We start from the raw sequence: 27,560 nt of genomic DNA, 5'->3' as shown, positions 1-27,560 counted from the left end.
ACAGTAACCCTACTCCTACCATACTCTACCAAATTCCTTTTCTAAGCCATATCCCCAGGCACCACATCTACACAGCTTTTAAACACATCCAGGGGCACGGTGGCCTCTCAGCCACCTCCCTGGACAGCCTGTTCTAGTACTTGATAACCCTTTCTGTGAAGAAGTTTCTCTTAATGCCTCAAATGTCATTGCATTCAATCTTCATGCAGGAAAATACGGCAGAAATTCTCTTTTAAAGCTGAATGCTCTGAAAAACTATATCGTATTTTACAGAGCTAACCAACCAGAACCAGTCAACCCAGTTAAAAAAAAAAAAAAAAAAACAACTATCACAGCACACACTATTTTATATTCAAACATCCTGAACATCCATAACCTCACTACATAATCTCAGTATACCCTGTGGATATAATGCTGTGAGTAGCACAGAAATAGAATCCAGAAAGGATGATTATCCTTCTATTTTCTGACTCTCCTCAGAAAAGCTGTAATTACTTACTTGCTTTTAAATAAGTAAAATACAGTCCTTGTGAGGCAAGGGCTTCAAATTGTATTTATTAAATACATATTATGTAAAGTAGTAAATATTTCATGGATGCAACTGAAATCAGTAGAGCGTCCTCTGGTAGGAAAGGAGAGAGAGCCATCAGCTGTTTGTGAGAAGAGATTCATCATACACCCTGGAAGACACACAGCAAAACAAATGCATTTTCTTTGATAGTTTTAAAGCACAACTGAAAAATAAACTCACTTGCAAATGTTGAGAGTTGTCAGTCATATTGTCCTCTCTCCTACGAACTTCTTCCAACAATTGTGCATTCTTCTTTTTCTCCATTTGCTGATTGTGCTTCAGATTTGCAACCTTCTTGTTTTGGTCCTTCATATGTCTATGAATTGTATACATATATCTGTTAGTGTTAAAGATTGTAGTTGGTTCTTTTTCACTATAAATTAACTTGTGACTATGATACAGGACATTAATTCTCCAACAGGTACAAGTATTCCAGGTGTCAGTTGTAAACAAAACTTCATCTTGTTTTCAAGATGGCATATCAAAACAGCTTAAATAGTATCACATTATGCAACAGTAAAGCAACTATTCGAGCCTACAAAATTTTTTCTCATTTATCATTTGTTCAGAAATAGTCATGTAAGTTTTAAGCATTATGAAGAAAAAATGTTGTTTTAACAGATGGATATTATTCAACAATCCTTCCACACAGTGAGTTTGGGAAAAAAACTAATGGGTGCTTTAATTAGTATTAATTTCCAGAGTAGCAGAAGATGAAAGTGATGGCCAACGTATATAGTGAAATTCTGGTTTTGAAAACTTGGTCCATAAACACAGTGTTTCTGAGGATTAAACTGTGATTAATAGAAAGTCAGGTCATAAATATACAAGGAAGAGTAAAGGATGCCTTTACAAATAGCTTTGTATGTAACAAAACCAAGAAACTTCCATAGTTTTTAATAATGAGACATATGTCTACAAATCATTATCTTCAGATAGATTTATGCATAACTTCTAATCAAAATTAAACAACCTTTAACACCACTTTATATTTTCTTTTGTTAAGACTGTACCTCAGTCAAAAAACAAAATTAATTGTTTTAATGTTTAATTATCTTTTGCTGTGGATCTTATTAAGTTACCAGAAGCTTTACTAATCCTGATGCTTAGCATACATCCTTTTAAGAAAGACAGCAAGCTATTTTTGCCTGGTAGTCACTGAAAAAAATACCCTTACAGTAATGCTTTCTACCTGCTTGGATTCTTAGATATTATTTTCTCAACTTTCTTTGACTTTAAGGAATTTGTTCCCTTTTATCTATATAAAAATAAGGTCATGTGAAAATTCCTAGTCAGATCTACTCACTAATCCTGTTTTGGCAAATGAAGACAATATTATTTAATGCCCAAATGGATCACCGAAAACATTTCTCTTGCTTCCACATTAGAGGTTTTCATGAAAAACAAGTTACAGTATACATTTCTTGCACCGATTTTACTATGCTAAAGAAATGAGGTCATTTTATATTTACTTCTATCACAGGTTTCTTTGTTCTACCACTGTTTGTTTCACTATTTGTTTTTACTGCTAAATTAACAACAAAAATCTGATCAATAAGTGTTGCCATAGTATTAAAAAATCTTGAAAGATACTTCATACACAAGTTTGTAGGTACAGTACGTAACAGAAAAAGCTAATTACTAACAGAAGTAACTTCATATTGTTTAGAAAAATAAATAGAGTGCAACTAATTAAAATTAATTTTTTTTCTTTTTAAAAGAATCTACATCAAGCTCACATATAACTTCTTAAAAAGACAAGTATTAATTCCTGTTTGAAAACAAATTTATGCTATAGTTGTGTTCAAGAGTATGCATCAGCCTGTTCAGACACAAAAAGATAGGTAAGCCTAACTGATCATCTGTTTCCAGCGTTTATCTTTTGTACTTATTTTTTAAAGTTAGAAATAAAATTTGTAAAGACTGTATGTATCATAACGCTAAAAGAATCTAAAGAAAAAGTTACCAGGGAAAAAAAAAAATAAATAAAAATAAGCCACCAAGGCAAAAACAGTTTAAGGAGAGAGAAAAACAATCTAAAATGTATTTATTTTTAGTACAATCATTTCTATATTGCTCAAAACAGTAACTGGAAGGTGAACAGCTGAGTATTTCCAGGTTGAAACAACTCTGTTCAGGAGTTAGCATTTTGTAATGCTAGAGACTTCAAGACCTTAGTCTATATCTTCTTTTAAATATTCTCGAATATTTTTTTTAGTACTCAGACATAGTTCTAACCAACTATACATCTAAGGCTCTCTCCTCTTTAGCCATATTTATCGGATGGCATGACTCCTAAGAAACACCTTTTTCCGAGCTCAAAGTGACCACACGTCCAGCACTACAGGTATTTCTTTGTAGATTTCTGACATCAGATTTAAATCTCCAAATTAAGTTTGCTTGAGAACAAAAAATACATTATATAATAATGAGAACAAATGTCCCTTCTGCATGAGCCTTACCTCAATAAGCCTGGCAGTATAGCATAAAACATCACTAGTTTATCACAGTGTTTTAAGAAAACATTACGATAAATTTTCTGGAAAACACAACACTCTGCCACAGATAACCAATAATAAGGAAGCAACATGACGGTGCTAGAACCAGCAGGGATATTTCTGTCAAAGTTACACTGACAAATTAAAAAACAACCATAAATCTCAAGTTCCATTTTAAACTTAAAAAATATAGGACTTAGGACTTAAAAAATATAATGAGTTTAGCTGTTGAGCTGTCTATTTTTAACCAAATTTCCTCAAGAATTCAAGTGATGCCCTGTCTTTCTAAATCAAGTATTCAAATATACGTTAGATGCCCTGTACATCTCCAAGTGAAAATCAGTTCTTTTTCACGGGTCCGTGTGACATAATTGTAAGCATAAACCTAATCATCATAAAACCAAAACTAACATTAGAAAAAATTACTTTCACAATTTTTATATAAACATGGTATTTGGCAGAAATTTTGGTGGCGCAATATGATTTTGTGCTGTTAAAATACGAAATGTTTTTTAATCTAAGGCTGAGTAGATAATAAATTAATTTATATTTAATCTCTGTAAGAAGTTCCATTTTATGTGCTTGCTAACTGCTTCTTTCATCACCCTTCCCTCTCACAACTTCCCATTTCAGTTTCTGTCTAATGGCACACCAAAAAGTGGAACATGGTAAAGCTGCAAATGAAAACATCTGGTGCCTGTGATATGCAAAATCTTGAAGAGAAGGAAATAAAAGAAAGCTGTGTTGTAGCTCATCTTTCTTCCATAGCTGACTACATGCCTATGGAAATTAAAAGAAAATGCTACAGTTATAAAGCCTAGCTGAGTAGTTTCCTTTTAGGCCTGTATTAAATATATAGGAGAAGTTCAATAGAGAAAATAAATATGAGAACATACACTCCTCCCTTTTTTTTTTTCTTTAAACAGCAAGTATATAAATATAACCCTTAGTTCAGTATATTTTTTGAGCATGCTTACTGTAGTATTTTTTCACATGGCTGTTTCTGAAATACCTTATAACACAAGAGAAAACTAGGATAAGTAAAAATTGTGCATGAGAAAGAAAAATATTGGGGAACAGTACACAATCAACACAAATTATGATATGCCATTACCATATTGGATACAAAATATCCACATTGACAACTAGTAGCTATGCTGATGTCAATAGCTAAGTCTACATTATTCATTAGACAGAATAAAATAAATATAACATTACTGTTTAAGATATACGTCTTCAAAATCTGAAATGTATGGTGCAGGCACCTGGGTAGTAGAACTGATCTTTCCATCACACATTAGTCATATTCTGGTACTAAATATATGCAAAAGTATTCTTTCTTTGATAGTCTAACTGCCCCACAGCAGGAAGATGAAATCCACAGCTTTCTGCTTTTCCACATTGTTACAATTCATTTTGAAGGCGGGTATCTATGACCTTATAGTGAACTAAATTCTTAAACCACTTTAACTAGGCATTACAGCCATCCCAAACTAGTTATTATAGAATACTGTGCTGTGCTTATAATTTCACAAACTTCACATAACTATAAAGCAAATCTTCAAACGAGTTCTAAAGCACCCGAGCCCAGAGCACATTGAAGTGATACCAACAATACATTTGGCTTAAAGAACGCTATTCTGAGCTCATAACAATTAAGAAGGAAAAAAGCAGTCTAAAAAGCAGCATAGATGACTAATACTTTACATAGATGCTTAATCTTGACCAAATGTTAAAATGGCTGGTTAATGACTCTTTTTCAGATAACAGATTTTTATTCTTGTTTCTTAATTTTTATTCTTAAGTTTCCTATGGTTATAGCCAGTCAGCAATTGTAATAAAACATGTAGCAACTTCATAAATGAAAAAACAAAATAGAATTCAGAGTGGAATTAAGCTGTCTTCAAAATATAAACACGTCTTGAAGGGTGGATGGACAAATAGATGGATAAACAAAAGAAAAAGAAACAAGTTCTGTTCCTATCCCCATAGTTACAAACTGAAGGACTTCATGGGCTTCTTCCAACTCATTTGATCATTCAATACAGAGAGGCAGTATCCAGCAAACACTCCTGCCACAAACACTAGATGACACTGATACTGGAATTTAATAAAGAGATTAAGAACACCAGATGTAAGAAAAAATTCTATATAAAATTTAATTCTTCTAGTACATCAGACATTCTCTCATTCCCAATGAAGAGAAAAAGTTTATATAAAGTAACATACTTCTCTAGAAACTACATTAATGTACATTAAACTGAGCCCATGACTTTTTTAAACCTAGATCAAGCCATTGCTCTGAAATGCAAGTACACAGCAGACTTTAGCTATGCTACTCCAGTAAAAATCATCCAGTCCTAATCCCCCACTCCTCTTCCTGATTCTTCCTTGCCTGGGATAATTTGCAATAATCTTTCCAATACACAGAATACTTCATAGCCATTAATTTCCACCTGAACTGGACATTAGACTTAAAATCAGGTATCTAAACCACAGCTATGTCTACATCCATTTTCCTTCATATCCAACAATATTTTCATGAAAACAGCCTTAGACCATCAAGAGAACAATCAAACTGTATCAGCTCTGATTTCTGATACTACTGAAGAAATATCAAACAATGAGTTCTACATATTTAGGTACTCACAGATCCCTAAAAGAGAGGTAAAGGAAAAAAAAAAAAAAAGAAATCTTATGCAGCCCTATAGCTTTGTCTCTTACTAAGTCTGGACAAAAGAACCTAGAGCCCCTTAATCTTGCTGTGCAAACAGCAAGATGCTCTCACATCAATTACACTAGTCATTCATTCTATTTAGTATTTTTTTAATTGAAATATCTTCATAAAAGATGGACATCAGTCTAATGAAGACCCCAGACCCTTGATCAGCAGAAAGACAAATCTAAAACCAATGGTAGTACTTAGTTCTTGCTAGTATGTATATCACTAATTGTAATGATTATGTTTAACCGCGTTTACCCGTTTTTTTTTCTTGCTTGTCTGGAATAGCATACAAATTGATCTCATAGTTACAAATACAGTAAATTTAATTCCTTTCATTAATTTTTTTAAGGCAGATATTAACATGTCATTTCTGCATATATGTATCTTTCAGATTTCATTTTATAGTCGAGTGTAACTGTTGTCTAAACTCCAATGCTTTCATCTCTGATAGCTACAGAAAATCACACTACTTCATTAAATTCCCAGCTTTAATTAGACACCTGGGTATCCTGGCCAAAAAGTTGGTTATATCAGCCAAAAATAAGTATTACATGCTTAGTATAGACTTTACTCAATTTCATAAAGGCTTTTATTTCCCCTCAAAGCATCCAAATAATGCAGACATGCAAAATGCTCCCAAGAGCAAAATACACAATATTTTCTAAATGAATATGTCTCTGTAATAATTTTAATCACATTAAATAGCACTACAATGGGACCAGCTGTCTGGAAGTCAAACAAAAAACAAATCTCCAGTATGCTAGGAACCTGTCCTCTTCAACAATAGAAGTGCAATAAGCTTATCAAAGAATGGTTCTTTTTTTCTGGAAAAAGAATAATTTCATTAAATAGAACAATTTAGTCAAAATAATACATTTCTATAAAACAGAAAAGTCTCAAAAAAAACATTTAAAATTTGACCCAGTATGCTTATTTTAAATACTCAAATATCTTCAGCTATTTTTCTAGGTAAGCAGTGGGTACAACAGTATGACTTGAAAAATTTATTTCTCTTATTAATAGATCATCTCTTTCTCCTTCATATGTAGCCCACATCTTTACAAATAACTCATGTATGTGAGCAATAAAATAAATCTTAACACTTTAATAGGCATCCTGGATCTCAGTAGCTAGTCATGCAGAAGACCTGATCCTCTAAATCCTGTCCATGTGAACGTCCCCTCTGAACTACATTACTTCTAGTAAGACTCAGTAAAAATATTTCCAACAGTTCAGTTCTCACTGTCTTAAAAGTGACAATACACATAGGCTCACATTTGATTTATTGAGTCAAGACTAAAACAACAGTATAAGGGGAATTCTTTAAAACTCGGATCCAACTCCATTTAAATCTATAAAATAGAATTTCCGTTAAGACAGGAGTAAAGTTAAGTATTGTTTCTGGCATTTTCCTGGAATGCGCATGTATTTGCTAAGACTAATCTATAAACTTGAAAAACAAAGATGGGTCAGACTCTAGCAAACTGTAAACATCACAAGAGACGTCAAGAGGGTTACTGACAGACACATTCCTGACACAAATATGCAAGGAGACAGTTTATTCACTTACAACTCATGGATGGATTTGTCTGGGGGAAATAGGTATTATCACTATCAGAAAACTGATATTCATGACAGGCTGAAATTTTTGTAAGACAAAGAAAATACACCTCAAATAACCACAAATTTTCTAAAACAAAGCCCTCATGCTTGACTGCTAAATTTATTTTTAAAAGTTAGACTCTAGTCACCTTAAGTTTTATCATATGCTAATAAAAACCTAAGTAGTACCTTCCTGTGCTGTCATTTCCATTCAGAAAAATGGTCAGTTTGTTTGTTTGTTTGTTTATTTTGGGGGTTTTGTTTGTTTGTTTTTGTTTTTTTTAAATCCAGATTCTCTAGCCTAAAGAACAATTAGTATACAAAACACCTTTTAAAATCTGTGAGAGTTTCCTTATTCTTAACCTTTCTTACTTTCTTTTTGTTAACTAATACAATAGTCATGATAAAAAGAATTAAGTATCTGAAATGCAAAAATAAAGGCAATCATCACAACCATTACTTCGACACAATCAGCATGCCCAACAGAGCTGAGCTTCAAAAGAACTTTTATTCTTTCTCCCTCAACGGCAAGAAATTATATTAGGACTGACTCTTTTTTTAATTATGTGGATGATGCTCAGATGCCAGACTGCTTGCACATTCCATGCCAAATCATAAATCTAGCTTTATGACATAAAATGGCAGAGTAATGATCATAACCACAGGATGAAAACAGATTAAATCAGCACAAAATAATAACATCATTTTATTTCATAAGCATTTTGCCTTTTTCCATGTAAAAATAAATCTAATGACTGCAAAACTGCAAAGCTTTTCATCATTGTACACAATTATTATTTTCAGTGAGATCCACTGGCTAGCAAACACGTCATGTTACAGCAATACGGAATGTAATTATTTCTTGCTAATGCATTTGTTAAGAGTGAAAAAAGAATTATGTCCAAAATTACACAGAAGATTATTCTTCATTCAAGTAAGGCATGTCACAATTGCAGTGCCACAAAGCAAAAAGGGAAAAACAGAGGTGCAAGGCAGCAGTCTGGTTCACCCAGCAGGGATTTTTTCAAACCCAGAGAAATGTATATATGTTGCAGGGCTAGATACATCAATGTGAACTGTGTCAGTGATGCCCTACCAAAACTGATCCACATCCCACACTGATATTCCTCACTGATTCAATATACTCCACCCACAAAACAAGCAACACACATAGAATGGAGAAAGTCCCAAAGTTGTAATTAAGCAATTTATCTCTTCCAATATATGTTACTCACTCCAGACTAGTTCTTTCATTCAGGGTTTGTCTCTTTGATTATTGACAGTCTGATGAGAAAGCTGCTATGAATATCTGTCACTTCGTTAAAAATCGTGCCAAAATTTGTCATACTTCCTCCACATAGCCTCTTACTGCATTTGGTAACACTATACAACGCACCCAAATTCTGAGAACAGAAGCAGCCAAATAATTGTCAGCCTTAAGAAGGACACGGTTCATACTGAAACATCTGAAACTGACATTTAACATTGGCATAAATCAGCTCATTCTCTTTTTTGAAGCTATTACACCCCTAAAACAAACAAACACACACAAAAAAAAAAAAAACCAAAAACCAAAAAACATTTCTTTGCTTCTTTTGAATTCAGGAGTCTTTCTGCTTTTAGTGTGAAAATTGATAGACCAACAGAACAGGCTCACAGACTAATACAGACTACATAGGCATATAAGTAAACAGAAAAAAAAAATTATAAAATTATTACTCTATTTTTGCGTAGGCAGGCAGACTGAAAATACAAAAAAAAACCCACCACATAATATTTTACATGTCTTTTATCATAAATGCCACATTTTGGACAGATACTTCACCCCCAAATGTGACAGGATTCCTTTCTTTGCATGTCTGACTAACCTATTACCATCCTATAGAAAAAGTTCTGTCTATCCTGTCTCCTCTTTGCCCTTCTTGCCTTCACTGTTCCAAAGCAGAAAACCTAGCAGATCTTATCCCCACTCTTCCTTTTCTCCATAGAAGAACTATATTTTCACCTTTCTACTTCCCACTGAAAAGAAGAAGGGGCAAGACTTCAACTGCCTGAACCAACTGCCTTTATAATTTGCTGGAACTCCTAAACTGTGTAACGAGATAACCTACCACCCTACAGCTGGCCCTGGGACACAATTTCATTTTTACAGCAGTGCTGCCTGATCTTGTAAATGAAAAAAAAAGTTATCTATTCTACAGTGACAAATGGGAGTAGCTCAGCTTCCTTAGCATACCTATTATGATGCAGGACAAGACGGGAAGTTTGAGTGTATGCTTTCTGGAGAGACAGGAAAACTGTCACCCTGAGGCTATAGTGCCCCTGCTGCCGGGAAGACCAGCAGGGGACGTTAAAAGTTTCCCTCATGAAATAAGCTTGACAACTGAGTAAAATTTTATTGCCTTTTGGACAAGAGAACTTGGAGGAAAGTAATACTCTCTGGTTACCTTTGGCCAAACCGACTTTATCTTTTGCTAACAAAGGCCACTATTCTGCTACACACCTCAGAGAATATTATCACAAGAATTTAATATTGGCATCTTTTACTGAAGAAGAACGCTTAGTCTTCTTTCTGCCATTCAACTGAAGCTGAAACTATGCCAAACTCTATGTCACAATTCATACTCCAATCTACTCACCAAAACTGTGAAGCACCCTCTATGTTCTGTCCATATAAAAGGTTAGAACCAAGATTACCAGCACAAAAAAAATGGACAAAATAATCATCCAAATCAAACAGTATTTTTAAAATCTCCAAAGAATTTGATTCCTACATCACTAATTCTTCAGCTGAATGCAAAAATGCATTCAAAGTTACCATCTGAGATAAATGAATGTTAGTTTATTCAATGTTCTCATTGCATTCCCAGCTCCAGTTACTAATGGATGATAGGACTATTTCAGTTTCACTCGAAGGAGTAAGCTTGCAGCCCACACAGATCTTTAGGTCTCAAAAAACACAAGGTGATTCTATTGCTGAGTTAAAAAAAAAAAAAAAAAGGCACAAATTCAAATAACACTTTTACAAATTATTTTTCTTCTTTTTCCCCCTTTAAATATCATTACTTAAGGTGTCTGAAGCCAAGTTTAAGATTTCTTAATACTTCAAATTATGTCAGTGCTTAAGTGTGACAATTTTGTTGCCTCCAAATGCACCACAAAAAGATATTTTTGCCTTGAAAGAACCAACAAGTCTGCCTGATAAAAACAAAGTCAAAGAAGTCACTGAAACATTTCTCTCCTCAAAAACAAAAACACGGGAGGAAGGATTTACCTAACACAGAATCTGGGAAGTTTTCCAAAACCTTTAAGAAGTGTTTAGTCTGACACAGTTCCCTCCTAAGCCCTAGAAAGATGTTAGAAATATCCACGTGAGGATAATGCATGAATGAAAAAGAACTCCTAAAAATTCTGTTCCAAACTATGGTTCACATCACTTTGTTTCAACACATATCTGCACTGCAACCACTGAAACACCAGCACAGTGCCTTGCACTACTGTCCTTCACAGCACATTCTTACTGGATGACACTTTATATGAACATATGTGAAATCCATATCAGAAGACTCATCTGCCACACATCTCTCTTATATACCCATTTTCCTCTGATGTTCTTCTTGGACCAAAAAAAATACTGCTGATGACAGGACACTAGATAAGAAGGATATTTGATCTGATTTAATATGGCAATTGTTTGCTCAGCTATTTTATTAATTGATACCAATAGCAATAACTGTAACCAGAAATTGTCTGTTGCCTGATATTTGGAACCAAGGAGTGGCATTCCTACTGCTGCTTCATCAGGTCCTTTCCAGTGTTTGGTCAGGTAAGATTTTTTTTTTTCTTTAAACAAACAAACCCTGAACAAAACCAAGAATCCACCACCACCCAAATACCCCACTGCCTCCTGATTTTGTCCTGTTATTCTCTGCATCCAGCTGCTCCACACAGCTCAGCCTGACAGCAATCAAGATCAAACCTCCTCTGCTGCACTTCACATTTCACCACAATTTCCTTCTGAATCAAATCTTTTGACAGCAACTCGTAGCTCAACCTAGCAGTTCTTAGGATCAATCCAGCTATTTTCATTCAATACCTAAATCAAATTTCCCATGTTTTTGCAGTAAACTCTTCAGACCTCTAAATACATGAGGTATTCTTTGCATGATTTCTTGTTTTGACATACTAATTTCCCCGTATTACAAATTCAGATCAGAGTATTTCAGTCCAGTCACAATCATGTTGTCCAGGCATGTTACTCCTGCATTATGGAAGCAAACAATGTAAGTGGAAGAAGTGGTTCCACCAACAGCCAAATTCCTAAATTTAGTTCCCCTGTCTCTTTTCAGTCACAGCTTTTTGAGGGTAAGCTGTGCTATCTCACAATGATTCTTCACTGACACATCCCTCCACTGTAGACAGGGAATCCTGACAGCATTATACCCAGGCAGTCAGAAGAGTGCTCCAGAAGAGTGTTGTACAGCTACTTTATTCACACATTCAAGAGGTAAAGAAATATGCTTTGTGGATCTTCCCCCTGGGGAAAACTAGTGGAAGCAGCAGGTCTAGAGAAGCATAAGAAATACTTTTTTCTGTCTTTAAATTAGTAACCATGAAATGCAAAGAGTAACAATTCCTTATGTTCTCTCTTCCCCTACACAGAATTGTAGTGTCAGGTCCAATCCAACCCAAAGCAGATATTTCTCCTTCAGAGAGGTAGAGCTCTTTTCTTGTCATATCCAGTTTATGCTACATATACGTCTTCTTCCACAGAGTATTTATGCTCCACATCAAAACCAAAAAAAGAGCACATCACTTAGAAACCACAAAATATCCTTCCATATTGAAATTATTAATTTCTAGGTGTCTCAAAATTATTAACTTCCACATGCCTTTAAGCAAGCTGAAAGGGTGAAGTATAGAAGCAAGCAGACAGGTTCAGGATTCAGTACAATACATTATCCTGTCCCAGCAACCTGCTTGTATATTTTTATTGTTTAACACTATGATTTCTGCTTAATTTGTAAATATTATTTTACTTTTTTTTTTTAGAAAGAATTCCAAGAAAATAAAATTTCTACTTTACTATCCCTTAAATAAAATTAAATGTAAATGTACACAAATTCAAACCCACACACGTAATCAGATCTATCTAAATAATCTCTTCTCGAATCTTCATCTTTTAAAAATATTTAAATGTCAAAATGTTCACAACGTTAAAATGTTGATTCTGTATATATAGCAAACAGACTAAAACAGAAAGACATGATAACAATCTGCCTGTTATCCAATGCGACAACTATGTTTCTCACTCAGAATAACCAGTCTCTCAGAAGAGTAATGTATATCACAGATTCTCTCAGTTTTCATTAGTACACTATCTCAATTTCTCCAAGGAAATTATCTTTGAACAACATATCACTCTGCCCTTGGAACCATCAAACTGACATTTGACAAAACTGTGGAAGGCTTGTAGTTAAATTTAAAACTCTGTTAAACCTTGCCTTACACATCTCATTGAGCTCTAGCCTCTCATGGAAACAATCAAGAAGGCCAACATCAGAGGCTGGTGGGAAAGTTTCTAGCACTGATCAGTATATTATATGTGGAAAAAATATCCATCTCCTCTTTATCTGCAGGCAGATGTCAGGGGGCTATATAATCTGATGGAACCTAAATGAAAAAAAAAAAAATATTGTACTGATTCTTGTGCTTAGAATATTTTTTATTGTATAGGTAGATGCACATGGAGGAGGTTATGCCAATGTATTCGATTTTCTTGTTTGCCACCCGTATCATAGCCCCTGCTGTTATAAAAAAGATGCAGCATTTTTCTAATAATTTGAATCCCATATAAATATGGATTAATAAAATGACAGCTAAGAACATATTGATTAGCAGAAATTAAAGATATTAATAGGCCTGTTTCTTAAGTTTTGACCTTAATGATGATTCAAGCTGCAAAAACTTAACACTTCACTGAAATCTCACAATAAACTCTAATGATATGCTGCAACATATCTAGGACTCTAGGGATGAAAGTTGGCAGGGTTATGAGGACAGTTTGCTTCAACAAGGTCAGTTGTTTTTTTAGGTCAATAAAACATAACAGAAATTGCACCTCCAACTGCTGAACAAATGTTTCTGCATAGCAATCATTGAATTCCAGTGAAATCAACCATAATGACAACCGCATAGCATAATACCTTTCTTTAACTCTCTCTGGCTAGAGGTTTTCAATGAATGTTGAGTATATGTTCTGATAGAAATGCCAGAGTGGTCACATTCAGGCAACAATTTAATTATAGCCAACTTCAGAGTAAATGCTTTTAATTAATTTCTGGGAGAAGAAAAGAATTCTGAAAATAAATTAATTATTTTTATCATTCAGGTGTCAAAAACTATCCGTTAAATCGTGCTTCTAGTAGATAAACAACAAAGAGAAAGTATCCATACTGCAATCAGTAAGCCTATCTAAACTAATTTAAAATTTGGAAGTAAGAAAATTACGAATCTGACTAGGTGATGCTATATAAAAGCACAGCGTATAAACCATACACATACATACACCTCCTTCCTTGCAGTTATACAGAATCTGGCCAGCAGAAATCAGCTAAAAGATTTCGAGCAAACAGCTAAAAGTTTTTGGGCCAGAGGCTGAACCACACCAAATCATGCTATTATGTTTTCAATAACAGTAAAAAGGGTGATGGTAAAGTATTAGAAGTCTCTGATCTTAGATATAAAACTCTCTGTATACTATTGTTATCGTTCAATCCACTACCTGCTGGGCTGGGCTGTCTACCAAAAAAGTTATTCTCAATGTTTAATTCTCTTTACAAAGACAATGAACATAAAGCTAAAAGAAGAAAAAAATCTTCACACAAAACAACATATGAATTGAATATGTTGTTAAAAAACATTTTTTCTTACACTTGACAAAAGAATTGATTTACTGTGAAGTTTCTGATCTAGAAATGGAATGACCGGAAACTTCACATTAGCGACAAGCAGAATAAAAACAAACCCAAGACATACAGAAGTTTTTAATATGAAATCAAAATGGTCAAATAAATGAAGCATCAATGAAAACTTTCATTGTGGAAGGAGCAATTAAGTAGGAGAGCATAAATACTGACCTGGAAGTCAAGCTGGTTGGAGGAGGGATGAAAGCAGCAATTTGGAGAAAAACAGATAGCAAGGAAGACAGCAAAAGAGAATAAAGGGAGGAACACATTAGTTCTTTAAAAATATAACAAGCAGATGTTATATTAGCAGATTCTTTTTAAAATAAAAAAAAAATAAAACTCAGAAAAAAAAAAAAAAAAAGGAAAGGGAAAGCAAAAAGTAAAATAAAATTCCTGTAGCAGTATATCCTTGCTGCACACTGAATAAAACAGAAATTTTAAAGTAAAATGGCTTCTTGTCATTTATGGGCTGCAGAAAGTCATCCATATTTATATCCATCTGAATGCATATACACACTGAGTGGAACAATAAATTAGGGAGATATTGGTAGTGTTTGCTGCCACACAAATACCTCATCATATACCACAGTGTTTTTTTTTTTGAACTGACATTTGTTTGGTGACCCACATTCACCAAGTCTTCCTATAAAGGCCAACACAACAATTTGGCAGCTTGTTCAAAGGTATTATTTAGAAGTTCACAAAGCACTGTACCTAATAATCAAAGACAGAGATTTGCTTCCCTAGGAAATACAGCCCCTCATAATGCTGGCAGCAATTTTTTTTCTTCGGTTTGAAGAACAAGGTTAATACTGCAACACTGAAAATACAGTGATGTTTGATCACTTTTTTTGTTAAAAAGTACCTAATGTGCACTTTCAATTAAGAAAAAAAAAAATCCCTGCCTGGCTGCCTAACACCCAGCTTGACTAATCCTTTAAAAGCTGTCACCAGTGCACAGATTTTCATTCACTTATGAACTGGAAATTTTTTTAAAGCCACAAAAATACTTTTTTTTTTTAATGCAATCGTTCCATATGCTGATGTTTTGCCATTTATGTAATGGATTGTCAGTGCTATGTGGACTCATATTTGTCAGAATTCAAACCCAAATCAATTCAGAATGAATTAATTGTAGTCTGAACACCTTGAGCTTAAATGCATATCTATAGTGTTATCACCCAAAACTTACTGCTGCGTATGAGAATTCAGTAAGAAAAACCCAAAACTTCTTGTTTAAAAAAGAACTGGTTTTGTCTCATAGCTAGTGTAGCATTTTTAAATGAGCTCTTGCATTGTTGTAAGCTCTGCTGAGAAGCTACACTTGATCAAGCAAATGACCAACCATCTAGCATACCACTGGATAACAGCAGATCCAAGATTTTGCAATCTAAACTATGTTCTCATCACTTACTTTCTCGTTTCAGTCTAAATTTATTAATGGACAATTTACATCCATTGTATTAGGTGCCAGCAGCCTTTTACGGAAATCACTTTTCTTTCACTGCAGTGCTTACCCCTTCCCATATTTATAGAGAACAAGCATCCCTACTGAGCCTTTGTTTTGCCAGATAAACACACCACTGGTGTTTGGAGGACTCCTGTGACATGAGCACTCCATTATTTTAATCATCCTACCAGCACACTCTACACCTGTTTCCAGTTTTTATCCAACCTTCTCCAGGATGACTGATGAGAAGTGCATAGCAGTGTTCCACACGGAGTCTTGCTAGTGCTTGATGACGTTAATACCTTCCTATCCATACTGCAGACGTTTATTCTGACATCAGGATTCACACCTCATTATTTAGATGTCTCCTTCATTATTTACATGGATCATAATGAGACTGACATAAGCAAATTCATCGAATCTTTCTCTTCCTAAACTGCATCAATGATTACCCTTAGCTTCCAGCAGCCAGTCTTACTGCTCCTAACATCACAGTCATACATTTTGTACTATTGTATTTCACTTAATTTCACGATTCAAACTCCCTAGCATATTTGATAAATATACCTTTCATTCTAACACCATTAGTAAAAGCATTAAACAATACACTCCTTCCATCCTGAAGTTCCGTTTCAGCTGCAGTTACCTCCCTTTGGCTAGGTCCTTCACATAAAATTTAAGCTGATCACTATCTCACCCAGTTTCATTTACATTATCAAAAAAAAACCCAAAACCAAACCAAACCCTGCATCACATTTCCTTCATGAAGAAAACCAAAGAAAAACATCAAGCTAAGTTTACAAAAAGTATGTTATGCTGAGATATATTGCATTTCATTTTAACCTGTTCTCATCATAAAGATAAATCGTGACAGATATAATAATACAATTATCAAACAGCTTAGTATAGGAGGAGGAATTTGTTCTCCTATGTGACAATACGAAGAAATAAAATACAAAATTAATATATATGGAGTAATTTAATAAATGGAACAACTTGTTTTTATATATGAGGAATAGTATGAATAGTGATGCAACTCAGAAGTGTGATAGTTTGAGGCAAGAAAATTCACATTAAAACTAAAATAATTACCATTCATATAAAATCAGCTTCAGGATTATTAATAATGTTCATCTGCCATATAGCATACACTTACAAATTCAATTACCCATGTCTTGAAGCAGATGTATCTACCTTTGAGTATTTGACACTTCCTGTGTCAATATTTTCTGAAAAATAGTAGGGCATTAGTATTCATCATCTTGTTCTAATTTGTAAATGATTTTATTATAAATGTTTTTATTTTTCAAACTGAGTTATACAATCATATATCATGCTGATGAATTTGTATGTGAATATAATAAATACTCTGAAAGTACTACAGCTTGCAATACTCTAGATTATAACTCTCTCAGAAATTTATGTTTATAAATTTTGAGAATTTATGCTATTGCAATTATCTTGTAATGGAAAACTGCTGGCATAGCAGCAAGCATGGATCCCAGCAAGCTATTAACAACCACATACATTCCAAAAGAGCATTCATTTTTCTAGAAAACCTCAGAGACACCCTTGCATCTGAAGTTAGGGAAAATGTTGAAGATGTTTCTTTTCTGAGCAAGAAAAAAAAAAGACCAAGAAAAAGGAAGGAGAGAAAACAGCAACCTAGAGCACATTATATGAATTAGAAAACAGCAGGACAAGAAGGAAAGAACATTTTCAAACATGCTTCTGTTAAAGTTGCAGTCATTTTCACAATGCTTTATTCCCATAAAGTGGGTAAACTGAACTTTGGCTCCACCTCTTCCCTTCAATAATGAGCCAATCAAGTCATTACAAGCAGAAAAAGTAGTAGCACTTCATAAAACATTACAGCAATTTACACTCCACCTATAACCCCCTAGAAAAGGGAATTGCAACATCAAAGTTCCCTCTCTAGGGACATCAACAGGTGTCACAGTTTTATACAGATTTAGGTCTTTAGGCCAATATTTTCAGAAAATAAGAAAGAAGGAGAGAAAATAAATTAAATTTTAGAGAAACCTAAAGTGAGCCTGATTAGTAAGAAGGGTTAGAAACCCTCTCTTTAAATACATTTCCCTATTACACCTTTATATTGGTAGCAGATTTCTAGCCTTACTGTACTAATCAACAAATTTCTGCCTGTGCTTATACATGGTGCAAAGTAGTTTTAGGATTCCAAAAGCAGGTAAAGGCTGTAACTTCTGCTGATGAAATCAATAATAGATAATTTTAACATAAATTATTTTTTTCCCTAGTTTACAATAATTAAGATATATACAGTATGTGTATAGGAATTTGGAATTAATCTTGAAAGTGATAAATAAGTTAACTGAAGTGAGAAACTGCATTAAAGTTTAGAGAATTCACAAACAAATCTTAAGAGTACGATGATTCGCCAAAATTACAACATACTACTGACCTTAGCTGGTCATGCCACATAGCTTATTGTAAGCATTATGGAAGCACTTAAACATTCATAGCAAAGCTTATAGCTTCATCACATTCAAAACAAGGTCTATCCTGTTTAAAAAGTCTGTGCTTACTCAGTGGTACCAAGTTATTTTCTGTAAAGATATATCAGGATCAACACACTCATCAATGATTATAGATTAGAAACTGGTGTCCCAGACTTTCACTAATAAAAGTGCATCAAATTTAAAAAAAAAACACAAACTAAATAAGAGGTCCTGTGCTGGCAAGGTCATAGTAATCTCTCTGCATCCCTTGGCTCCTTGTTTCTTTGTAATCATTGTTGTGTAATCAATAATTCTCAACTGAATTCAAATAAAGCTACTAATCTATATAAATTCTTTATCTCCTTTTCACATAAAATATTTAAATTAACATTTACTAAAAATTTTAGATCAAAAACTTCACTACTTCATCATGTTCTTTTAATCTTGTCATAGTATAATTCAACCATTCAACACATATATGATTGTCACATAATAAAGCTCTCAAGATTATCCTCTTGAACAAAAGTTTTGCTCACCTACTATTCTGTCTAATGTCACACAGTAACTCAGTCGGTTTTATAGCCCGATGAGGATATCAGTTACTCTTTTTGTAAAAACTATAGTCAGTTTCCACCAGCTTGGTCACACCTGGAGTCTCTATATTACAAACCCCTACAGGATATGCATTACTAGACGGAAATAGGCAGCACCACACAAATTCACTAATCATGTTATCTTTTTCCAAAATGCTGCGTTAGAATTTTGAATAATTTAGGCAGAACTCACAGTGATGATGCATAAAGTGATCAGTCTTCATTACTAGCTTCCTCTGGTATCTACTTAACACATTAAAATCAGTGCAAACACTAGAGTATTATAAATGTCTTCTGATTTGGCAAGAGAGGTAGCTGCCAATTAAAGTTGTCACATGAACACCAGTTCTATTTTGAGTACAAATCTCCTTATTCACTTTAAATTTGAGGCCTCAGTTCTCATGACAATTTGATAACTATATGCCTTTTATTATTTCCATTATCAAACCTTTGCCCAATATCTGCAGAAAAAAAGATACATATTGGAGATTGTGAAGGTTGATGTTATGATCAATAAGAGATGTTCTACACATCTTCCTTTCCAAGGTTTCCCTCACCCTGAGGTAAACATTTCTGATAGACCTTCTCATCTTTAACGGAAAGTCTCCCTACTAGGATGTAGCAGTCCTATATCTTGACTGGAATGATAGCAATAATCACAATGAGATTCCTTATACTTCTCTTCTGAAATTAAGAAGCACTTTTCTTTCAATGTGAACACTAGAAAACAATCATATAAAATACTGGAAAACATAAAATTCTTTCTTTCATTTACCAAAACGTGGCTAAGTAAAGGAAGGGAAAACCAAATCAGATCCACGTAAATTGCTTGTCAATCAAATAAATTGCAGCATATCATATGGGAAAATGTTCCAAGAATCATTTAATTATGAAAAGCATGAAACAAATAGATCCCCAAGTCTCCCTGTCTCCTTTAAGGAAAGACTGTACAACCTTTTCTGAAATAAGACAAACACTGCCTAGTCGATGTCAAAAAATATTTCTATGAAGTGGGCAAAGGCTGCAGAAACACTGAGAAAAAGTTAGAACTATTATTAAATAGTCATGAGACTGGTTAGAAATACTTACCAATACTTTTAAAGATCTCTGAGAACTAGTGATGCTGTTCACACTGAAGCAACACATGACAGTTTTGATTCACCAGTTAGTAAAAAGACAGGACTGCTCCCCAACGTTGTTGCCCGGGAGGGGTTTTGCCACTGTAAATTGCATATGGCTTTTCCCATATGTGTTCCTTTTATGGAGACTACTAAAAAAAGTGGCAATCTTAAATAGTTCCAAAGTCAGCACACAAGAGATGCAGTGCTCAGGTAGCCATTTTTCTTCATTTCTGATTCAATTTTACAGGACATAACAAATATTCTGTTAAAAAACATTCTACTCTTAACTTCTCTACTCTGCAATGAAGATCAAGTAAATAAAAACGTCACTCAATGTAAGACAAGGAATACAAGAATTACCTTTCTAACTCAGCAATTTTCTTATCTTTGTCATTCTTCTCATTCTCTACTTCCTTGAGTATTTCTAGAAGTCTGTCAACCTCAGCCTGAGCTTTGCCACATTCTTCTCTATAGTACGATGCCTCTTTATCAAGCTGTTTCATTCTGTCTGCAAATTCTGGATTCATCCGTGCCTCCTCTTCAGCCTCATGAGCCTTCAGAATTAATATTTTTTAAAAAATAAGGATGACAATAACTTATATAGCTTTAAGAGCTTCACTTCTTCAGTTTGGGAGTTCAAATTTTCATTAAAAAGGATTATGGGTATTTCTGTCTGATGACAGTATTTTCTACAGAAGCATTATTAAGAAAAAAAAAAAAAAAGGAATTAAAATATCCTCAGTCTAAAATTATAGCCAAATGCTGTCATCCTGAAGGGGGAGGGAACTTATGAAGGTTTTTTACATTTAAAGTGATCATGGTTTAAAAGTTTTTTCAAATTTAAAAAAAAGAAAACGCACCTTGAAATTAATTTCATTCACATTAAGATTTTACAGTCTTTCAAATGTATAGATAATTTCTTAATAAATAATATTCTCTCTCTTTCCCCATGTATATATATACAAACACAGATATTTATATATATACTGTAATCTGTATCACCATGTTTCAAACAGTTTGAAACAAAGAATTTAAAAGGAAGAAATAGTGCTTATGCAGATCAATAAACTAAGAAGTTCTTTCAGCAGACATTTTACCCAATAATCCTTTTTCTCTTATTGTTAATACTTAACCTGAAACATCAGAAGAACAAGCCCATTGGTGGAAACAGCACAAACCTGGCAAACACATGCATGGATGGGTGGCAGTTTCACAGACAAGAAAACACAATGAATACAACAACAGTGCAGAGCCCAATCTTACTCCCATCAAACCTAATGGCAAAACCCCAATTAACTTCAATGGGAGCATGATCTGGCATCAAGTGTTTTAAACTGTTGGCTGAAATAATCACAGACAGATGGAAACAACAATGCACTGCAATGCTTAGCCTACCCCTTGCTTCCCATTATTCCTAATTGGCATCTTGAAAGAGCAGGCAAGGAAAAAACAAGTAGTTTAAGGCAGTGCACATTAAACATAGAAAATTCAGATAAAATTCTCTTCACATACAGGAATTTTACAGAAAATCAGGGTATTTAGAACCTAAAGTCCTCCAACTATCTTATAATACAGAGAAGATGTGGATTTACTTATCCTTCTTAATTTCAGGGAATAGACAATGCAAGCAAGCAATGAAAGAAATGCAGATCAAAATGAATCATGCATGGTTTGGAAAGAATTATTATAAACTACAGACACTAGAAGGTTCATATTCTTTGCAATGGTTCAAATTTTCTGTATAAGTACAAGTCTGGGTTTATTATAAATACAACAATTAAAAAATGAAATTACTAGGGAAGAAACTTATGGGGTTTGCATGTAACATATCTTTTAAGCATGAGGATAATAAAAAAGATAGGAGATTTTAAGTGTTATCTATCCTGCTGTGAGGTTTGTATTCAGAAGAAATACTTGGTTACAAAAGTAAGCCAAGGGAATGACATGAGAAGCCTACTAAACCTATTGGCCTTGCTCTTCAGATTCTCTATTTTAGATAACAGTACATGCTCCAACCCTGAATTCTATGCAGATGCAGGACCTTCCTAACACATCTCATTTCAAGGTAACATCTAAACAATATCTGGATTTCACTGTTTTAGTGAGTTGCTACAAACAGATTTCTTTTCATCCTCATAAATCTTCCTGCTTTAACAATAATCTTTATTTTATACCTGGTGTTAATTGTGTTAAGAAATTTACTTTAATCTAGCTTCATAATTTTTGAACTAAATGTAATACTCAGGCTCAGGGCAAATTATGTGCAAGACTGTGTACCAATTTCCAGCTGCAAACCACTTAATTTTCCATTAGCTGTATTAAGATATTATACAATGTTTTATCTCTACTAAATGAACACCAAGTGTTCTTTTGCAAAGAATAAAAATCATTCCATAGGCTGGTAGAGGTAAATTCAGTCTATTAAGAAAAGTACACAACTTACCTCCCATCTTTAAGATACTAAGAAAATTATGCAAAGAGCATGTTGTTCTCTATTGTTCCTCAGATTTTTCCTGAGGGCAAACTGAGAATATTGCAGCTCCCCACTAGTTGTTAGCACTCTTTCATAATTATTTCTTTTTTTGCGTGATAGTGTCACCAATGCAAAAGTGCCAAATGTTCAACTATCATAGACTACTGCTGTAACACAGCAGCCCAGAAATGTACTGAACAAATTATCTACTGCACAGCTTAGAACTAAAACAACACCTGAAATTACAGATATAAATTATATTCTTCAGTTTAGCCCTATAAACTTTGCTCAATATCATGTTAAAGAAATGGTTACGGGCAAAATTATTTTCAATTCTTGTGCTTTCTGTGAGACCCATGCCATTCCCTATCTATGGGATATGTTTTTGGGAAGTTCTGTAGCACAGACTTGGTCACTGTATTTCCCCATGGTTTTGAACGCAATGCAGAACCTATAAGGTATAATTAAATCCAATGTGGTTAAGCATCTACCTTATACAGGGATTTGAGGTGTAGCAGTTATCCATAATGCCACATGTAAATCAGTATAAGCATTCCGTTCAAACACAAGTATAAGATTATTCTAGTCTTTAAAAAAAAAAAAACAAAAACAGAAGGTCCCAGTTTTGTAAATCACCAGTCAAGTTGGCTGCCTCTACTTTTATAAGTACTTCCTATAGAATATTGACAGAAATCAGATTTCTACAAAGGCATTGGTTTAACGAGGAAAGAAGGAAAGTTAGTTAAAAAAAGGAGAGCAAGAACATACAACATTTCTGAAAAAGAGCTTTCTGCAGGTGGTAGGTACCCCAACTTGCAATGAGTCCCTTTAAAGGAATCATTATGTTGAAAACAAAGCTGCTGATATTAAAAGAGAGCAAAAGACAATCCATCTGACATTCCTAGGACAGAGCCATAGAATGAGTTAGGAGATCCTCGTTACATTCTATGGCTTTGAAAGATGTGTTTGGATTTAAACTGCACACTTTTTTAATTGTTATATACAGATCAGGGGTGATTTGTTGACAGATGGAACTTGACTTTTGAGGTCAAACAGTAGGTCCAAAGGAGGTGAAAGGTATCTCAGCTGATACTGACTCTGCTCCTACCCGGACAGGGCAGATTTCTTTGGCTTTTTTGTAGACTATAGGAGACAGGCTTGGACCACATCTGTTTTCCTGGGAAAAATACATTTTCTGGTTTTATAAGGCTTTTATGAGTAAGAGTGACTGGGACATGCATACCTTTCAGCAGCAAAGTAATTGATCGCTTAGTCTGTATCTGTAAATGATAATACTCAAGTGTGCAGATTAGGCTAGTTTCAAACTAGCCTAAATGATGCTTTGTCTTTCAATTTTGTGACTATGTTGTTGTATGCTACTTTTATAATTCAATAAAAATAGCATATCATTATCATTAAATTTTCATTTATTTTTACTAGTAATTATGTATCTGTTCTTATATTTTCTTAAGTACTAACAGCACTTTAGATGTAAAGTAACTTTTCCTTACGTAAAACACAAATTTCCTATAGAAGAAATACCATAATAGTGTGGCACAGACATGCAATGTGAATTATTTACACTATTAAAATTTTGTGATACAATCATGCATGAATTCTTCTGCACAACAGAAATGGATGGATAGAGTATTTAATATTTAAAGCTTCAGACACAAACATACATAGAAATCAACAGATTACTTCATAAAAGAATAAACTGAACAGCAGAATTGACATGCAAGGAATTACTTTGTAAGATCCTTCAAATTCCATTACTTTCAATAATAAACTAAAAAAGTGGCTGCTTTTTTTTTGTAGTCTCCTTAAATTTAAAAGGTTTGGGTTTTGTTTTTTTTTGAGTGGAGGGGAGAGAAGGACGTTGTTTTTTAACTTCAGGGACTGCTCTAAGCAAGTAAGAGTACATTCTGCAAGTAATTCGAATTTTAATCTGACAATGCTCTGATGGAGCATTTGGAAAATTAAGTCTATATCACTCAGAAAAATGTTCAGCTGAACTCCAAGGTACATCTTTATATTTCCATTGCAGTACAAAAACAATCATGTAGTTTCTTATAACCAGTTTTACACAAGAAATCATTGGGCTTTTCAAAAAGTTCACCTTTCTAAAGGAAGAAATGTGTGCCCAGATCTGTTCACATCTTATTCACACCGGTGAATACATTGTGAAATCATTTGCTAGAGTGTGCAAGACTTGTACCCTTTCTGTATCATCTCCGCTTCAGTACCTAAGTGTGTATAAAATACTTTTATTCATTGCTGTATTTTAAAAACATTAGATTCAGCAATAAATTAAAGTCTTGAGAGTTGATACTTTTGTGACATAGTAGAAAAAACACATTCCACCACGAAAAAAAACAAAAGCTATATTACTGCATGGGCTACAAGAAGTCTACTCAGAGGCTGACTGTTATTTCTCTGACACATGAAAACAAACAAGCATTAAAACTTTAGTACTTTAAGATAAGATTGCCATCTGTCCTTTTATAGCATCATTATTCTCAAACAACAACAGCAGCAAGAAAACAGTGTACTAAGTAAGGTATCATAATGATTTGCAGTAAAAAAATGTTTCAAGTAACTGTTATTATGTCACCTTAAGGAACAAAGCTCCTGGCCTTATAGAATTCAGAGAATATGTTGCCATTGACTTTAACCAAATGACAATTTAATTTCAAGATCTTAGGTGGTTTGGAAGGAGAAGAGAATCATTACTACTTAAATTGCTAAAAGTAGGCTGATATGTGTAAGTAGGAAAAGAAAACAGATGAGCAAGAAAAGTTTATTTAACAAAACCTGTCTCTCAGATACACTACAATTGCTGCCTGGTGCCGAAGGAAAAGGATCTTGTGTCCATTATTTCAGAACTGTCAACAGGCTGACCTTTTGAAAATCAAGCACATAAAGGCAGAAAAAATAAAATTAAAGAAAAGATTGACTGGTTTTGGAATACCACACACAAATAGACTAGGAAGTAACAAACAAATTCCATACAGCTGAATAACTAATATTGAAATAACGACTGGAAAGCATTTATGAAAATCAAGAGGAAAAGCTAACACAAAAAAGACTCCAGTCTGAAAAGACATGCACAGTAGGAGTGCCAATGATATGAACAGAAAAACACAAAGGTGAGCCAAGGTGTTAGAGGAAAAAAAGGGTTTATTATTCAAAGGGAAAAAGCTCTTCAACCAGCAGTGTAGTGTGCTGGATGGTAGAGGTGACAGCATCAGGTCTTTTGCTTTTTAAAATCAGTTTATATGTGGATAAAAACAGTTAACCAATAACTTTAAAAGGAAACAGAATATTCTGTGAGATTCTCTTTTCCCATACGTAAGTCGTGACATATCCATTACATGGTTAAAAGCTACAAAAATTAGCAATAATAGACTCCAAGGCTGGAATCCTTACATTAATGTCAAAATTCTCATTGACTTCAGTGAAGCCAATACCTCTCCTAATGCACAGTATCACATTACTTAAGCTACAAACCCAGGTCTTCTATATATACACTATTCTAATTACATGGTCATCAGCTATGATTAATATGTAAACTATAGCTTATAAATTGCTATTACAGTTACATCTTTGTTTCTGTCCTGTGATGCTCACAGCACATTAAGTGCAACTACTTCAGAGAAAAAAAAGAAAAATGAAAAAAAAAATACCTTCTCTGCAGAGAGAATGTTTGTTACTGCTCTTCCTCAAAATGAAAAAAAACCCAGTGAAGTCAAAAGGGTAGATATTGTGCAATTAAAACAGGTATTGGCAAGAATAATAATGCTAAACAAAACAAACTAACACCATCTGGCTTTTTCAAATACTGTCCTTTGCATTCATCATTTTATATTTCACCATTTCCTTCAATTAAATACGTTTCCATATGCTTAATGTATACAGGCTGAATGTATATGATGTTTTATAAGTAAAACTGATCTGAATATTTTAATCATATGGACTTTTAAAAATAGTATCAATCACTTCCTAGAAATTGTTGTTCACAAAGTGAACTCACTTCAGCGTAACAGACTAAATTGGATGTTATTTAACTTTGAAGGATCAAATAAAGTACTGCAGAAGGAGGAATTATAAAGCAAAAAAAAAAAAAACAAAACACTGCATGCTTTTTCTATTGGAGAAGTTGAGGACCTAAAGGCTACGATGTTCGTTTTCTCAGAAATACCATATATACCTATTTAATATATTTCATATTCTTAAAATGGCCTTGAAGTCCACAAAGTTGATTTATCTGGATATAATAAATATAGCATAGTGAGCATCAGACATATTCTGCAAAACTCCACAGAGGAAGAGCACAACACAGTAAGGTAATGGATCCTCATGCTTTCATATGTTACAGCGGGCATTTCAAAAATGAACTTACTGGATTGTACATCTGATTGAACAACTGTTCAGCTTGCTACATTGCAAAATTGGAAGGGAGTGAAGCACAGACAGGAAAAGAAGGAAAGATCCAGGAAAACAGCATTAGCTCAACAAAACCAGTGCATTTGCACAGAAGAACTTGTCATAAAAAAAAAAGTCAAAATTTAAGATTCTAAACATTCCTCGGTGAAAGTGAGAGGCACTGGGGAAAAATAAATGTTGACTTTGGCTCCTAAAAAAGAATAGCTGGAGTAAGAATTTAAGGTTTGTGTTACTTTCCCTTTCTCAAGTTAAATAACCCATGAAATAAAGAAAGGTGTCCACTTTTGATGATACATTAAGTGCTGGTCTCAAGCAATGAATCATGAGAAGTGCTTTTGGCTGAGGTTGCAATTTATCACCAAAGCTTCAAAGATGGTAATAATAAAAGATTAATTAAATTGTATCATTAAATTTATTACTTTCCTTTTGTTTAACACAAGACTGAATTTTCTATGCAGAATGACTTTTGAACAGTACAGCTTGGCAAGAAGTACTTTAGCAACTGCAAATATGTCAGTAAGCAAGTAAATTTAAGGTAATGAAAAACAACAAAACGAGGAAATCCTAGAGTGGATAATAAGATTATATATATACACACACATATATATAAAGCACTTAGCTACCTACTAGATA

At 33.9% G+C, this 27,560-nt stretch overlaps 1 protein-coding gene across 1 annotated transcript in view; it reads right to left on the bottom strand.

Moving 5' to 3' along the window:
• Window positions 1–751: 751 nt before the first annotated feature.
• The window catches only part of LOC103776098 (ERC protein 2-like), a gene marked incomplete at both ends in the record, with an annotated part of 37,584 nt that continues 10,775 nt past the window's right edge, over window positions 752–27,560 (bottom strand). Inside the window, 2 exons of the mRNA XM_008943594.1 lie at window positions 752–887; window positions 20,369–20,562. Coding sequence (XP_008941842.1) covers window positions 752–887; window positions 20,369–20,562 — 330 coding nt within the window. The remainder of the gene's footprint in view (window positions 888–20,368; window positions 20,563–27,560) is intronic.

The sequence above is a fragment of the Merops nubicus genome, unplaced genomic scaffold (assembly GCF_000691845.1).
Source record: "Merops nubicus isolate BGI_N331 unplaced genomic scaffold, ASM69184v1 scaffold17317, whole genome shotgun sequence".
In the NCBI taxonomy this organism is placed as follows: domain Eukaryota; kingdom Metazoa; phylum Chordata; class Aves; order Coraciiformes; family Meropidae; genus Merops; species Merops nubicus.
The sequence above is the reverse complement of the archived record's forward strand: the minus strand, read 5'-3'. Positions and strand labels throughout refer to the sequence as shown.